Raw genomic sequence first — 15,322 nt, 5'->3', positions numbered from 1 at the left:
TTTTGGCTACAATGTCTGACTTGTTCAGTTATACTATTGAAATGTTCGACCGTCCTGTATTTTCAAAGACGGTAGCGCCGGGAGTGCGTAGCGTAGCCGGAATATTTCGGAACTACCAAAATTTAATGGTCGGTTGGCGTTGACAACGGTTTCCCGCGCGTGCATTTTTGTAGCCGCTCACTAGTGAAACACCTGAGGCACGTACCGCAAGAAAAATATTAACAAAGGGATCGCAGAGTTTGTTGGAGCATATCGTAGGCTGATATCTCACGTTAAGGGACCGTCTCACAATTTGTTTTTAGAAAATCTTTGCGACAAACACGCAACATGTTCAGTCTGGGTGAGATTGGCGAGCAACTGAAAGATGTAAGCCGAAAGCCGGTCGGAGTTTCGTTTGCCGGCCAGTCACTTGTACTGGACTTGGCGAAAGACGGTAAGACGTTAAAGTTTTGAATGTTTCCATTGTGCTTTTTATATACACGTAATGCACAAAATTATTTAACAGTTATGCGAACTCAAATTTCGTTAATTTTCAATTTGGGCCACAGTTTTATAAAATTTTATTCGCATGTATGTGTACAGCCGGAGAATATTTTATTTAATAAGTTTGTTACGTTTGATGTACAGCTCTCCAAGTAGTGGAAGCAATTAAAGCATGCCCGTGTTTGGAGTACTTGGATTTGGAAGGAAACACTTTGGGTACACCAGCAGCAGAGGCTATAGCAGAGGCATTGAAAGAAAAGGGGACTCCATTAAAGAAAGCTCTGTGGAAGGATATGTTTACTGGCCGTTTAAAAACAGAAATTCCAAAGGCATTGGAATATTTAGGAACAGCATTGTGCACTGCTGGTAGTCAGTTAACAGAGCTTGATTTAAGTGACAATGCTTTTGGTCCAATCGGTATTCTAGGGTTAGCAAATTTTTTGGCGTCAAGTCCATGCTATACTCTTCAAGAATTGAAACTGAATAATAATGGTCTTGGTATATCAGGTGCAAAAATATTAGCTAAAGCATTAGACAGTTGTTATGAAAACAGTTCTAAAGAAGGTAAGACATGTAATATGTATATATATATATATATATATATATATAATATGCAACTTTAATAACTTCGAAATATTTAATTTATTACTATAGGTACACCTCTTGCACTGAAAGTACTCATTGTCGGCAGAAATCGATTGGAGAATGATGGTGCACAAGCATTGGCATCTGTATTTGAAAGATTTAAAACATTGGAGGAAGTTGTGATGCAACAAAACGGCATATATCACGTAGGCATCTCGGCAATCGCGCAGGGTTTATCTGCCAACCCTAATTTGCGAGTATTAAACTTAAATGACAATACAATTGGATTGAAAGGAGCCAAAGCACTTGCTAAAGTTTTACCAAATTTTCGAGGCCTGGAGGAATTAAACCTCGGAGATTGTTTATTAAAAACTAAAGGAGCATTAATCTTGGCAGAAGCCTTAGAAATTCACGGCAACCATACATCTCTTAGATATTTGGATTTGAGTAACAACGAATTACGGGTAGATGCTGGAAATGCTATTGCTAAAGCCATGCACGATAAAACTCTTTTGACGAATTTACAGCTAGATGGTAATTGTTTTGGAACGGAAGGACGTGAAAGTCTGAAACAAATTCTTACAAAATTAGGAAAAATTGATGCATTGTTTCCCTTGGACGAAGATTACACCGAGGACGAAGAAGAGGAAGATGATGATGATAATGAGGATGAACAGAGTGAAAATGATGAAAGTGATAATGAGGATGAAGCAAGTGATAAAGATAACAAGGAACGAGATAGTGCTGCACAAAGCACAGTGGTAACAGTAGCGGAATTTATAAAATCACCAATAGGTGAAAAACTGTTGCTATTGCAAGATGATAATATACAAGCTTTTGTAGATTATGCAATGGTACGTATTAATATCTGTACAAAAAATGATTATATTTCTACCAAAGCTTATTTATTTCAGAATTTGACAAAACAAAGTAATAAAACTGTAGAACTGAAATATATAGAAGAACTCTTACGGATAACTATGAAAGTATCGGCATTATGTGGTAGTGGTTATATAAATGTGAGAATAAAAGCAGAATCTTTGTCGGACGCTTTATACGCGAAACTGTTTTCTTATGCTATAGAGAATGATAAAATATCAAATTTGAATAACGCACTATTAGTTAATCTTGGTTTAATTAAAGTAAGTAATTAAAAATTAATGTAATTTATATATTTATAAAAGATAAAAAAAACAAATAAAATTAACATTTGTTTGTTTCTTAGAGTGAAGACAAAACCAATGGAAGAATTGACTGGAATTTGGAAGGATGTTTCAAGGCTTTGGAAAAAATTACCCAAAGAGATTATTTCTTACCACAAACAAGGAGTATGCTGAAAGTATTTCTGGAAAAGCCAATGAAGACTAGTCGCGCAAATGTAATTGATCCGTTCCAAGAATCTAAAACTGCTCTCAAAAGTGTTTTAGATAATATTCACATTACGTAAGATTATTTGAAATTATTGTAACATGATATAATTATTTATTTTTATACGTTGTATGGAAAATAGAAATTTCATATAAAATTAGACTTGTGCTACCATTATATATATATATATATGAATTTTACAAAATATACATAAATAATATTTAAATCAAATCTTGATAATTTTACATTAAACATTTGTACTTTTAATATTAAATTTTGTCAATATAAATTTCTTTTTGCAATGTTATCTTTATCTCAATAAAGTTTTATTTCTCTAAAAGTAATAATTATAATAATTATATATTTTATTATTAAAATATTACAAAATACCTTCTATAGAAAGATCGGGTATCCTCAGGCGATATAGAAGTCTTAGTGAGCAGTCTACAATCTCATTGATGTAGATTAGGTTCCTTCTTTGTGATGTTTGAGCCTCGCTTGGGTGTTTCCATATGATTTTGGCCTCGGCTAATCGAGAGCTGTGTGGAAATCTCTTGTCTCAAGGCCCTTATTTGTAGTTCCATTTCATTTTTTATTTCACACTTAATACTTTTTATTTCATTTTTTAAAGTAGCAACTTCGGAAAAGCACTTCTCCATACGATACTCCATAGGTCTCTTAACTTTCCATGCCAGTTCGGTTGACTTAGACGTTGATGGTTCAGGCTCTCGTATCGGATGCATTTTCTCTTTTTTCTCCTCTTTCGCTTCTTCGTCTGACATGTCTGTGTCTCTTTTCTCGTCAGCATTTATGCTCGGACATTCTTGTTTTGAGCTTGCTCGTAAACCTCGTGACATCTTCTTTCTGTTTGGGGACCTGAGTATAATTTACAATATATAATTTAAATATTTAATAAATTATTCATTGTAAATTTGATAAAAGTATATAGTATTTTTTTATAATTATCTGCTACATAAAGCAGAAATAACTAGAAAAAGAAATTAAAAATCTAAAGAGAGTTGTACTTGTATATTTACCGTAAATTTTTCAAAAGCTTACTCTTTTTTAGTGTTTTGCTGTGTAATATCGTCGATGAGGCTTTTCACGGAGGTTACAAAGTCCAGATCGTTAAAGACCTAAAATAATCATGATAATTTTGTTGAAATTAAATTTATTATAATTTATAATTAATCAAATATTCAAAACCGGATACTCACATTTTTTGGGCCTATTAATTCGAGAAGTTCAATATTTCTGAAGAGATTATGTCTCATCAATTCCATCAAACTGGTAATATAATTTTCCGATTCCGTAAATATTAGTTGGAGAACATCTACGACCTAAATTTGAAATATATATAACATTTTCTCATATAACGTATATGTAGAAACGATATTGGCGGATTTTTACCTGCGGATACTTTTCAATTTCTGATAATTGAACGGCAGATGGTCTGAAAGTACGTAATTCATAACCGGCGCACATTTCGAACAGCACGTGCCCTGGAAAAGCAAAAGCAAAAATTTAATTAATTTGATTATTCGAAATTTAATTAAAAAATTAAAAAACATACATTAAGTTATATTAAAAAAAAAAAAAAATAATAATAAAACGTTTTTTTTTATTCTATACCGAAACATATAATATCAATCGGGGTTTCTGTTAATTCGGACGTCACGATGGGATGTATGCGACTGGTAAGTTTTAAGAGAGTATTTTCTAGATTGGCTAGTCTCACAGAGCCAGATTGAATGAGCACGTTTCCCGAATGTAAATTAGTTACTGTAGGAAATCCTTTTTCTCTTAGGAACAGTAACGCTTCCAATATCTGTCGTCCTAAATATCGCACTTCCGGTAATGTGAGTCCCTGGCTTCGCGCGGAATACTTAAGAATCCAATTTTCATTCCAGCAATTGCACTCAATCTGCCACAGAACATTAATTATTTTCTAGGGCATGCTTTTCTTGGGGATCTAACTTACTTACGGCATATATTCTATCTTTGAGACTATTTGGTAAGATGTGCTCAATTAGAACGATGTAACTTTGGTTCATGTACTTGTGAAAATCGACATTAACAAGAAAATTGATATAGGGATGACTTAAGGCCTCAAATAATTTGTTGAGCTTGACTTTAGTGACGGAATCCGCTGACAGCGGACAGTTCTGATATAACGGCATAAAAGTCAACAGCTTATTTACATTTTTTGCCGTATCTTTCACTGTAAACCAGTATTTGTCTAGTCTTGAACCTGAAATATTTCAACAATTTTAAGTTTTTGAATATAAATTCTTCAAAATATCTCTTAAATAGCAAATAAGAGAAATTAAGCGATGAGGGCTCACCGATATTATTGAGCTGATTGTTCAAAGTAAAGTGTGGTGTTTTCTTTATGTAATCTTGGCAAATTAATAAACCACGATTGCGAATTGTTGTTTCCATCTCTATGTACTCGATTTCATGTAGAGCCGTGTAACGATCATTTCTGTTACTAAGTATACGAAATCAATCGTTAGCTTAATATTTTTTTTCCACGTCACATCATAAAAAAAAAAAAAAAAAAAAAAAAACAGTTTTTTACCTGCTGTTAAATTTTGTTGTGAGATTTTCTTTAGGTAACTGCTGCTCATTGCCGGGATGGCTCGTCGAGGAATGATACGAGCAGAATAAATTGCAGGACAACTTTCTTCTCCGCAAATTTCGAAAACTCCATGGTGTTGGTCTGGAACTGAAAAAATTTTATTCAATTAAAAAATCTAATTAATAAATAAAAATAATTCTGAGCATTCGTAGCCTAGGGATTATGGTGTTACATGAGCGTTGGAACACGAATATTTTCGTCCACTAAACATTTGCCGTTCTTCAAGAGATCTCGATGACCGTTTGGCTGCGTCATTGCCGATTGAAAAATTTTACAAAATGATAAGAAAGTTAATGTAACCGCGCGGTGACTAGACTCACAGTCTCGGTTAAGCATCAAACTTAAACTACGATCATTTAGCGATCGTTGTTTGGTTATTATCGAAGAAACTCAAAACTTAAAATAAATAGTTTAAATAAGGAAAGGTTGAGGTTCTCATCGAGCTAGTTTACAAACAGAGATAAAGATGCATGGACATTTTAAGAATACTAAATGTATTATAACTTATTTAATTTAGAAACATATGACTTACTATTTAATAAATATTTTATTTAATTACTTCTGTAATACTTTTTTTTTTTTTTTTTTTTTTTTTTAAATAAAAGTAGAAAATTTTGTACTATAAAGATAAAAGACTCAACACACTTATATATTGATTAACTTTGTACTTCTTTGTATTTTTAACACATCACCAATTTAATCACTCTCTGACCCTTGTTCTTCCTCAATTACAGCTTTGTATTGCAGTTTCCATTTATTCATGGAACAACCGTATACCTGCAAATCACATACAGCTTAATAAATATTAAGATTTTAATAATACGCCAATACATAAATTACTACATTTTAATTTTTAATTAATTTTTTGTAGCATTAATCATATATGTTTGTAGTTACATTTGCAACAAATTGCAAGGCAGAACGGTAGGTGACCTCATTAATCGCACGAGACCCCCACACATATTCAAATAGCGATAGCTCGTTATCTATCGTTCTTTTCTCAAGATATTTTTGATTTACAAACTCCTGTGAAAATAAATATTATTTTAAAATTAAATATAATTATACTATAATTATTTATGAATAGATAATCGCTTCTTACCACTGTAATCAATTGCTTAACATCGCCAAAATAATCATGTTGAAAATTATCATTAGTTATAATACCCAGATTTCTAAGGAAGTCCCACAATATTTCTAGAAAAAGATTTGATTTGTTTTTCAATATTAATTTAATATTAACTGTGTAAAATTAATAATAATAATAATAATAAAATTTAACATCCAAATAAATAAAAATTACCTTCTTTGCATGTCTCACCATACATAAATATATGCACCAATACGAGAAACAACAGCACCTGTTTATTGCTATCATAGAAGGTAAGGTGTGGAATACTATTATCTATTTCATTCACCAATATGTACTTATTATTTTCAATTTCTACTAGATTATATCCAAATATCTGTAAAATATCAGTTTTAAATTATTACATTATGTTTGCAATCTTATTTTTAAAATTAATTTACAAGTTTGTAAAATAGGCATACCTGAGACAATTGTTTCTTTACATTTTCTATAATGGGACGGAATATCCTACTGTTCCCACCTAATACATTTTTAATAATTTGTCCTTTTGGTATGGGCTGCTTAGTACGATCCATTGCAAACAGATACCTTATTATGTTACTGACTAATTGATTGTTCTTTTCTATTTCCATGCTCTGGGAGTTCATAAGCTGCTGACTTGAACTCTGGCTTAAACTCTGGTTGGAGCGCTGGCTTGAACGCTGACTTAAACGCTGACTTGAACATTGATTTAAGCGCTGCGAGTTTTGCCTCTGGGAATCTAGAATACTTGACGATCTAGTACGTCGTTGCAACGTCACGCTGGTCTGGCTGCTTGGACCAGGTAAGTCTTGAGACAAGAAAATATCCTCTATACTCTCTTTCGCCCTAGATTCTCTTTTTCTACCTGCAAATACATATTATTAATCACCTTGTCGAGTGCGCTAAACGTTAACTGAATGTTGGGTTATGTCAGCTATTTCACAATTTGAGAAACGGGGAGAAGACTTTCTATCATGCACCACGTGAAAATATGTTCTTACTCATTTTAAAAGTTGAATTTATTATTATGCCAAGGCGTAATTACGCTAACATGTGCTCGTGATTAATTCGAATCTCCGTTGTCTTTAGCATGCTGGCTGGTGCATGCCGCCAAACTTTTGTTTTAATCAAATGCTGCCCTCTTTGAATAATCCGATTCAAATGAAATGAACTAGACGTCATTACCAATTCTGGGTAAACTATAAGCAAACATCAATGCTGAAAGAAAGAAAAAAAAACAAAACAAATAAGATAAGCAAGAATGATAAAATAGAAAGATCGAAATCTTTCAAATTTGACAACTTTACGGGAAAAAATGGAAAAAGATACGTGCCTTGTAAAATGACTCCGCAACTCGCTACCGATGATGAGATGATGGACCAAAATGGACGCAATTAAATGAAGGAATGCTCATGGACACGGTGATGGTGTAGGACGCAGATAGTCGTCCGCGCCGAGTGACAAAGTCCGTCGCGGCCGTCGCTGTCGCGCGAGCTCCGCCGAGATGTCTTGCCGCGATCCGGATAATCTGATGGTCAACGACGACGAGAGCTTCGATTACCTGTTCAAGATCGTGCTGATCGGTGATTGCGGCACAGGCAAAACTTGCGTGGTGCAGCGCTTCAGGTCCGGTACGTTCGTCGAGCGTCATGGCAACACCATCGGCGTGGACTTTACTATGAAGACCGTCGTCATAGACGGTAAAAAAATCAAGGTGCTGCGCTATGGAAAATACAATTGCGTCTAAACGACGATTTAACCTCTTCTCCGTTTGCTTCGGGGGCTGTTCTTCTATTCTGAAACACAATTAACATTTATTATTTACAGCTACAAATATGGGACACTGCCGGGCAAGAAAGATTTCGGACAATAACTCAGAGTTACTATAGATCTGCAAACGGAGTAATTGTAGGTAATGTAATCATATCGGCTGTACAATTGTTTCTTATTGGCACGTAACGTTAGTCATTTTTAATTTAGGAATCAGTTTGATAGATGTACACCACATTCTTTTTTTTCCACCAGGGACAACAAGTTTTTATTAGGCGATTTTCTGTCATCCAAATAATTATATATGTATGTTGTCCGGATAAATCACGAATATAATTTTTTTTTAGTTTACGATATTACAAAGCGTTCGACATTCTTGAGTTTGCAACGTTGGGTGGAGGAAGTCCGGAGATACACGTCATCGCATGTGTTACTAGTATTAGTCGGTATGATCATTCTATATGTACATACATCCATCGTCAGACCATTACCGATGCCGTTGCATTTCACAATTGTCATTTACTTTCTATTTGTTTCTCTTCTCGCAGGCAACAAATGTGACTTGGAAGATCTGCGAGAGGTGAAGAAAACAGAGGCTGAAGTCTTATGCCAATACCTGCCTGAAGTTTTGCACGTGGTGGAAACTTCAGCCAAGGATAACACCAATATAGACTCCGTTTTTTTCTACTTGGCATCGGAACTTAAGGTAAGTTCTGCCTTTCATACGACGCAAAGTTTCTTATTCATTCAAAAATATTGAAAACGTTATTTATTTTTAGAGACGATACGATAATCGCCAGATTAACGCAAGCGACGACGAAGTAGTGAAGCTTGGCGTCGGTCGAGACTTATCTTCTTGTTCGGGCTGCTCGTATAAAATATTTTAAATCGCTGATATTTTTTTATCATTTGATACTTTGTTAGTGCGCTATCTCCGAACGACTGAAATTTTCAACAAGTGTCTAGTGATAAGATAAAAGGCAACCAACAAATGTGACGTTACATGATTCTGTATAGAAAATTTTTTAAATGCTTTTTGAAATTAATAATTGAAAAAATAAATATAGTATGCGAAAAGAAATTGCCCAAAATGCCATATATAAATTTTATAATTTTTTTAGAAACCTTAAACTGCCTTTTATCTTAGCGTAACGTGATACAAATTCATATCTTCAGACTCGAACATGGGCAATTGACGTGATTCTATGTCACTATATAGAATCTATATATTCGATGTTTCTATCGAAGGATATAGATACTAGGTTTAAGATATTATTTTTTTTTATTCGCACAGAGCGATATTCTCATTTCGAAAATTATGAATCTCACCGAGAATTAATTTTTAAAACATAAAAGCTCACGTTTGCTCCGAAGATTTGCATTCTAAACAAAACGCACATACATATTTTTATATACGATTTAACAAAAACGTACAAATATTAGAATTATATAACATATAACATGTACGTGTAAGCGTACGTATATATACATATACGGATATATGTATACATACACCCTCATATGTGCTTACATGTATTACCACTCAATGAATACTGTGGTGACCTGAAAGAGATCTTTAAGTATTGTAGTGCCTTAAAATGTTATTATGTTTTCATATGTAAAAAAAAGCATTCGTGAGAATGAGCGAAATCGAGAAATTTATAGAGAATTTAATTTGCAGGTGATAACACCCTTTTTTCGTTTTATTAATTTATTTGCACGTATTTGCTAATTTATCTAATTATATATATATATATATATGTAATATTATATATATATATATATAAGATTTACATTGGACTTGGAACGTTGGACGCAGACATTGGAAAAACATACTGTAACATCGTTTATATATTATAAAATTTATAAGATTGATCAAACGTTTCAAAATCACGTATTTAAAAGCTCTTTTTGTAATAAAAAAAAATTTTGAAACATTTGATTAATGCAAATGAACATTGTACTATACAAAATAATTAAAGATATTTATTGTAAATTATGTATATGTAAACAGTTAGAAAGTATATTTTTCTCTAAAATGCGTGATATGTAACATAGTTTGGTTAGCTGATAACAAATTTATGTATTTTGGTATATTCTGTATTGGAGAAATTTTAAATAACAAATAATAATAGAATTTTACTAATTATTACAAATTTATACATACACGCGCGATACAAGATCGTTTGTTTTGCATGAATGCAAATTGTAGATTAATGCCAAAGATAATCATATCACATTATATACGATAAATAAATTCTATAAATTAAAAAAAAAAAAAGATTCCAGTTAATCCCGTGATTCGTATATATGAGAAATCTTTAAAACTGGCTTGAAATACACAAAAAGATCAATTTGAGATGAAATCTTAACGTTTTCGCGATGCAATTTATTCTTATCGCGTATCAAATAATTTGAATAACATTAGTACAAATGTATAAAAACTTTGTAAACTGAATTTTTGTCGTATAGAAATATTGAATGTGTACATTAGATGTACTTAAGGCACTTTTAATATTGCTTCTACATTTTCTATAACAATGCAAATATTGCCATTTTTTAATTTATATAAATATTAACGAGTTACAACGAGTTAAAGTCCGGCGAATTATTGATATATTTAAAAGCATTTGTAATTGACGATGTAAGGAGAAACCAGATTGTATAGTTCTGTTACACTTAATAAATCAACAAAGGATCTATTTGCGCAAAAACAGTTCTTTCTTTTTGTATTATAAAAATATTTTCTGCTAAAAGCACACAAATGCCTTACATTCTTATCTACGGCTGCTTTCCTTTCAGAAGACACAAATCACAAGTTAACATCCATTTTTTTAAAGGAAAAGCAGCGTATACTTAATATTCGTATTGCAACGTGGTACATAATAAATTAATTCTTTGTCGATTATGCCTTGCAGTTAAACAATTATTAGTCGCTATTATCGTATATATTAGCATTACGTTTCATAACCATATTAAATTGTTTTTTAAATAATGTATACCGAGAAATCACCAAGGAAGACTTAACTCAAGACTTAATTTGTGAGATAAACTCTTGATACCACCTCATTCAAGTTTAGATATACATGATTTACGTGTGCGAGGGCGCGTATGGGGGATGCATATGTACGTGTGTTACCAAACAATTATATATAATTGTTAATAAAAATTTATAACTTGTGAAAATCGCATATTTTTTACATGCACCTTGATACACACGTGCACGCGCGCACGTGTACGCACACGTATACTTTTTTTTCTTTTTATAAAATAAAATTAACTAGAAATTATATTAAACTTTAAAGCCTAATGCGTTCATCTATTAGTCGTTTATACGTCCTTCTATACTTTTCGTCCACCTGAGTTAAGTAATATGTGCCCGGGAACATATCATCTTTATTACTCTTTGGAGTAAATGGCACAACGTGACAATTTTGTTCCCTCGACTCCAGCACTTTAGTATAGTCTTCTGGTGAGACGCAATGACGTCCTTCTAGCTGCGACTTGACGTAGGAAAGAGCAGTAATAATTTTCGATAATCCCGAGCCTTCTCGCGTATCTCTTGCGACCGTCAACGAATACATGCTGGAGCAAAGACCAGAACCGTAAGAAAATATACCAATCTTGTTGCCTACCAACTCATTTATCGGTTTAGATATAAGTAACGAGACTAAACCCGAATACACCGACGGGGTGTACATATTTCCAACTTGATTCGCTATTAACAGACTGGGCTGGGTTTTTCGCTCAAAGTCCGCTTTACTCAAGTGCATAAACGTTTTCTCGATGTCTTGGTTAAAGTAAGTGTCCTCGAGCTTAACGGTGCGGAATTTAATCGCTTCTTTATAATTGTCGGGAATCTGATTCTCCGGCAGATTCAAAAAGTCGATCAAGGCCAGCCTGGCAAACGATTTTCGTACGAGCTTACAGTACGGCGAGTGAAAGAGAATCGCGTCGAAGTTAGTCAACGTTACAAGATCGTCGCTAGGATTCTTCTTCTTGACTTTATCGCGGTACAGCTGGTAACAGCTGTCTAGAGCGCTAAGGTAGCACTGAATCGACAGCTTGCCGTCCACGACCGGATATTCGGAGCGTAGATTCGGCTTGTAGAAGTCATAGGCATGCCTCATGCAGGACGCCCGGAGGCCGCGGTCGAATACGAGAGGTGCATCGGGACCTACTAGGATAGCTATCGCGCCCGCACCGCCGGTCGGTCTGGCACTGCCCGTCGAGTACACCGCGTTATCGGCAGCAACGACGAGAGCGAATCTACCGTCCCAGGCGCTACTTTCCACCCATGCGATTGCGTTGAAGAGCGCAGCGGTGCCGCCGTAGCACGCGTTGGTCGTGTCTATGCCCTCGATGTCGGTGCAGCCATGGGGCTCAAATAGCTGCATCAGGACAGTCTTCACCGACTTGCTCTTGTCGAGAATAGTCTCGGTCCCAACTTCCAATCTACCAATTTCCTGCGGCTTGATATTATAGCGTTCTAACAGCCGGTGAGTGACGGTCAGGCACAATGAGTTGATGTCCTCCCGGTCATTGCAGAACCCCATTCGCGATTGACCTAGGCCAATCGTGTACTTGCCCGCCGATACCCCGTCGTACACCTCTAAATCCTCTTGCTCCACGTACTGTGCTGGAAAGTAGAGTTCCAGGGCCCGGATGCCGACGTCCTTCGGCCACATCTTGTTGAACCGCGCCCCAGGTATGCCTTGGAGGACAAATACGCTCCTTCTCTCTTTCTTTTCAATCACGGGTCAAGCGCGGTGGCGATTACTCCGTCGTGCCTGTTGATCGACTTTGATTAATCGCGTTATCCTTTGCGTGACGATCCTATTCAACTTACCGCTAAACCAGTCCCAGGCCTTTCTGCGACGCTCGTTCCCTCGCAAATGTCTTCGGGGAGATGACTTTTCAAAACTTCCGCGTAAAAATCTCTCGATGATAGGGCGAATGACAAGCCGCTTGGGGCGCGCCGAGGTAAAGATACACGTACGTACGTACGCACGCACGCTCGACACGTACCCGCTCGTTCTCGATTCAGGTTAGAAGTGAAATTCCGCTCCGGCTCGGTGAAAATCCCGGTCGTCGCGTCGCTTTCGATTGCGTGCTCCGAAGCCCGCGCGACGTATTTTTGTTCCGTTAAAGTCGGCCAGCCCGCTCGGCTCGGCTCTCGTTCGTTTCTCACGTGGCCGGTCGCGACGTCGACAGGGAGAACCTACACAGCCGGAGGGGGGAACCGTCGAGCTTCTCGCGAGGAAATGCGCACACGGGCTAGCTCGTACACGCAATATAATCACGCAGCCCGTCCCGCCGCCGTCGCCAAGGCGCAAAAACGGGGGAGAGAGCAAAGGTTTGTCGTTAGCGAGCTTGCGATTATTTGCGAATTTGGTGAACTTCTCGGGGTTTGGGGTCTCGCGAGTTTTACATGACAATTTGCCGGAGCCGTTTTACGACACAGGGAACAATGAGCAGGAAACGCGAATTTGCACGTTAATATTACATTGAGATATAAAAAAAAAATATATATACATATATAAATGTAGTATAAAATATTAATAAGAAACATGTACGTTTCCGCGTGTGTGATACGTGGTATTATATCAGACGACTTTTAGAGTTTTTTCTTTTTCTTTTTTCAAGTCTTGGAAATATCTAACATATTTTTTTATAAAACTTAAAAAAGAAAGAAAAAGACAGTCTTTAAATTACACAAGCCGATTTCGTTCACGCGATGGACCAATTAGATAAATCACTGAGTCATCGAGCCCGCGACGAATATACACTATTTAACGGAAATATCATTAAGAAAAATAAATCCAAATCTCTGAAATTATTCTAGCGCTGTCTAAAAAAAAAAAAAAACTTTTTTCCTTTGTCACGGTTTATGACACGATTGTAGGGACAATGAAGCTTCATAATGAATAGATTTTTGCTTATGTGTGCGGCTATTAAAAAACGGCCGTGAACGTTGCCTTCGGCGACGTAAGAATTACTATTATTCGGTGATGTAATTTTTATGGAAAAAAAAGAAAAAAAAATTGTTTTGCCAATAAATTGACAATTTCGCTATTCTTTTTTTAAATTCTTTTTCTTTTAATAAACTTTTAATAAAAAAAAGAGAAGAAAACATTTTACAAATGAAAGAAAAGAAGAAAAAGAAATAAATTGTACGTAACTACTTTTGCTGATACGTCAGCGAGATAATTGCTGTCTATATTGCGCAAAGATTAAATAATATATACGATGTTCAAGTGACAATTTACTTGTCACTATTAAGTGACCGTTAGTTCAATAAATTGTTATTCTTCAACGGTACTAGCTCCGTGTTTTTCTAACTTGTTTCCTGCTAAAGGAATTTCTTTTATTTCTGTTTCTTCTACGGATCGAGATCTAATTATTTGCCTATAACGATTAAAAAAAAATATTCCACGCAGTTGTGGTGAAGAAACTTCTAAACTGCATTTGCTAGAAAACAGCATGTTACTAAACGGGAAGTATGCTGTTAGCCATTTATAAATACATGAATAAATGTGTAATAGTTGTAAACAAATGCATGAGTTATACGTGGCGTAAGTTTGTTTTATCGCGATAAGGAAAATTTCGCAAAAGTCACAAAAACCAACAATGTATGTAATCGACAATAAACCTCAGACTTCGAAATTAGCTGTATGTTTGAACCCGCGATTATTTGCATTGGAAATTCTTCAAATGTCGAATATATCTGTCACCGTCTTGGTAATCTTAGAGTTTTATTTTATCCTTTTCTTTATTTACTATCAAAATATTGACTAAATTTTTGGTAAAAATAAAAAAAAAAAATATATATATATATTATATTTGCAAAACGTATTTTAAATCTTTTAAACTTTAAAAATCAATATTCAAATTAAAAAAAAATTAACTTTATAATTGTTGACTTAATCAATTCACTAATTGTAGAGTTTCCATTAATCACGATCTCTTATCTTTAATGTTTTCGACTACGAAAGAATGCAACGTAAAAAGAAGCTAATTATGAAAGCAAAGATAGTCGTCTTCTCTGATAGACGACACGCGAGCGCTCGTATATGTGTAAATTACACGCGCGTATAAATAAGTATTTAATATCTTGGCATTCTTTATTTTCCGTTACACGAGCCATTCCTCGGCGTAGTTTCTACAGCAGGCTAATGTTGAGAAATAGTAAAAGCAGGCCGAAAGAAGGAATTCCTAGAATGCAGGCCTTCGCCAGCGATGTGGGATCAGTTTGGAGGCCTCAGCTCCATCTCGTGTTCCCTCGTCTCGCTCGATTCTTGTTATTCAAATATTTTAGACAATAATGCATCTTATTCTCTATAAAACAAAGTTTAATTTTATCA

The 15,322-nt window shown here is 35.0% G+C and overlaps 5 protein-coding genes across 7 annotated transcripts; 2 read left to right on the top strand and 3 right to left on the bottom strand.

The window, feature by feature from the left end:
• Positions 1-130: 130 nt before the first annotated feature.
• On the top strand, positions 131-2,920 carry Rangap (Ran GTPase activating protein). Its single transcript, XM_070659104.1, has 5 exons — positions 131-433; positions 628-1,047; positions 1,138-1,922; positions 1,983-2,210; positions 2,294-2,920. Exons 1-5 carry the CDS (start codon positions 328-330, stop codon positions 2,513-2,515), a joined length of 1,761 nt encoding a protein of 586 aa, XP_070515205.1. The 5' UTR covers positions 131-327; the 3' UTR covers positions 2,516-2,920.
• On the bottom strand, positions 2,349-5,577 carry Slob (Slowpoke binding protein). Its single transcript, XM_070659109.1, has 10 exons — positions 5,250-5,577; positions 5,018-5,164; positions 4,782-4,927; positions 4,422-4,687; positions 4,069-4,360; positions 3,847-3,938; positions 3,654-3,776; positions 3,496-3,572; positions 2,827-3,312; positions 2,349-2,474 (listed from the first exon to the last, which is right to left on the bottom strand). Exons 1-9 carry the CDS (start codon positions 5,411-5,413, stop codon positions 2,889-2,891), a joined length of 1,731 nt encoding a protein of 576 aa, XP_070515210.1. The 5' UTR covers positions 5,414-5,577; the 3' UTR covers positions 2,349-2,474; positions 2,827-2,888.
• Positions 5,551-7,319, bottom strand: LOC139103958 (non-structural maintenance of chromosomes element 3 homolog). Its single transcript, XM_070659153.1, has 6 exons — positions 7,190-7,319; positions 6,629-7,053; positions 6,381-6,543; positions 6,180-6,274; positions 5,975-6,103; positions 5,551-5,854 (listed from the first exon to the last, which is right to left on the bottom strand). Exons 1-6 carry the CDS (start codon positions 7,191-7,193, stop codon positions 5,774-5,776), a joined length of 897 nt encoding a protein of 298 aa, XP_070515254.1. The 5' UTR covers positions 7,194-7,319; the 3' UTR covers positions 5,551-5,773.
• A 373-nt stretch (positions 7,320-7,692) lies between these two features.
• Positions 7,693-10,672, top strand: Rab19 (RAS oncogene family member Rab19). 3 transcript variants are annotated; one of them, XM_070659156.1, is made up of 5 exons: positions 7,693-7,902; positions 8,016-8,100; positions 8,306-8,404; positions 8,507-8,664; positions 8,738-10,672. In XM_070659156.1, the coding sequence occupies exons 1-5, from the start codon at positions 7,693-7,695 to the stop codon at positions 8,843-8,845; spliced, it is 660 nt and encodes a 219-aa protein (XP_070515257.1). In that variant the 3' UTR covers positions 8,846-10,672. The 3 variants fall into 3 exon arrangements, with proteins under 3 accessions (XP_070515257.1, XP_070515258.1, XP_070515256.1); XM_070659157.1 differs by lacking the exon at positions 8,306-8,404; XM_070659155.1 differs by having other exon boundaries at positions 8,306-8,664.
• Positions 10,657-13,376, bottom strand: LOC139103947 (hydroxymethylglutaryl-CoA synthase 1-like). The gene is made up of 2 exons (XM_070659131.1): positions 12,808-13,376; positions 10,657-12,748 (listed from the first exon to the last, which is right to left on the bottom strand). Exon 2 carries the CDS (start codon positions 12,644-12,646, stop codon positions 11,258-11,260), a length of 1,389 nt encoding a protein of 462 aa, XP_070515232.1. The 5' UTR covers positions 12,647-12,748; positions 12,808-13,376; the 3' UTR covers positions 10,657-11,257.
• Positions 13,377-15,322: the final 1,946 nt, after the last annotated feature.

Source organism: Cardiocondyla obscurior, linkage group LG07 (genome assembly GCF_019399895.1).
Source record: "Cardiocondyla obscurior isolate alpha-2009 linkage group LG07, Cobs3.1, whole genome shotgun sequence".
Classification (NCBI taxonomy): domain Eukaryota; kingdom Metazoa; phylum Arthropoda; class Insecta; order Hymenoptera; family Formicidae; genus Cardiocondyla; species Cardiocondyla obscurior.
The sequence above is the reverse complement of the archived record's forward strand: the minus strand, read 5'-3'. Positions and strand labels throughout refer to the sequence as shown.

Bases quoted from the DNA above. Each gene is read 5' to 3' on its own strand.
- Slob (XM_070659109.1), bottom strand. From the start codon at position 5,413: ATGCTTAACCGAGACTGTGAGTCTAGTCACCGCGCGGTTACATTAACT. The intron at 4,928-5,017 runs GTAAAAAACTGT...TCGTATACTTAG, and splicing joins ACAACAAAATTTAACAGCAG to TAACAGAAATGATCGTTACA. The intron at 3,777-3,846 runs GTAAAAATCCGC...TTTCAAATTTAG, and splicing joins AAATTGAAAAGTATCCGCAG to GTCGTAGATGTTCTCCAACT.
- LOC139103947 (XM_070659131.1), bottom strand. From the start codon at position 12,646: ATGTGGCCGAAGGACGTCGGCATCCGGGCCCTGGAACTCTACTTTCCA.
- Rangap (XM_070659104.1), top strand. From the start codon at position 328: ATGTTCAGTCTGGGTGAGATTGGCGAGCAACTGAAAGATGTAAGCCGA. The intron at 434-627 runs GTAAGACGTTAA...TTTGATGTACAG, and splicing joins ACTGGACTTGGCGAAAGACG to CTCTCCAAGTAGTGGAAGCA. The intron at 1,923-1,982 runs GTACGTATTAAT...TATTTATTTCAG, and splicing joins CTTTTGTAGATTATGCAATG to AATTTGACAAAACAAAGTAA.
- LOC139103958 (XM_070659153.1), bottom strand. The intron at 6,275-6,380 runs GTAATTTTTATT...ATCTTTTTCTAG, and splicing joins TGGTGAGACATGCAAAGAAG to AAATATTGTGGGACTTCCTT. The intron at 5,855-5,974 runs GTAACTACAAAC...TGTGATTTGCAG, and splicing joins CCTTGCAATTTGTTGCAAAT to GTATACGGTTGTTCCATGAA.
- Rab19 (XM_070659155.1), top strand. From the start codon at position 7,693: ATGTCTTGCCGCGATCCGGATAATCTGATGGTCAACGACGACGAGAGC. The intron at 8,101-8,305 runs GTAATGTAATCA...ATTTTTTTTTAG, and splicing joins TGCAAACGGAGTAATTGTAG to TTTACGATATTACAAAGCGT. The intron at 8,665-8,737 runs GTAAGTTCTGCC...ATTTATTTTTAG, and splicing joins ACTTGGCATCGGAACTTAAG to AGACGATACGATAATCGCCA.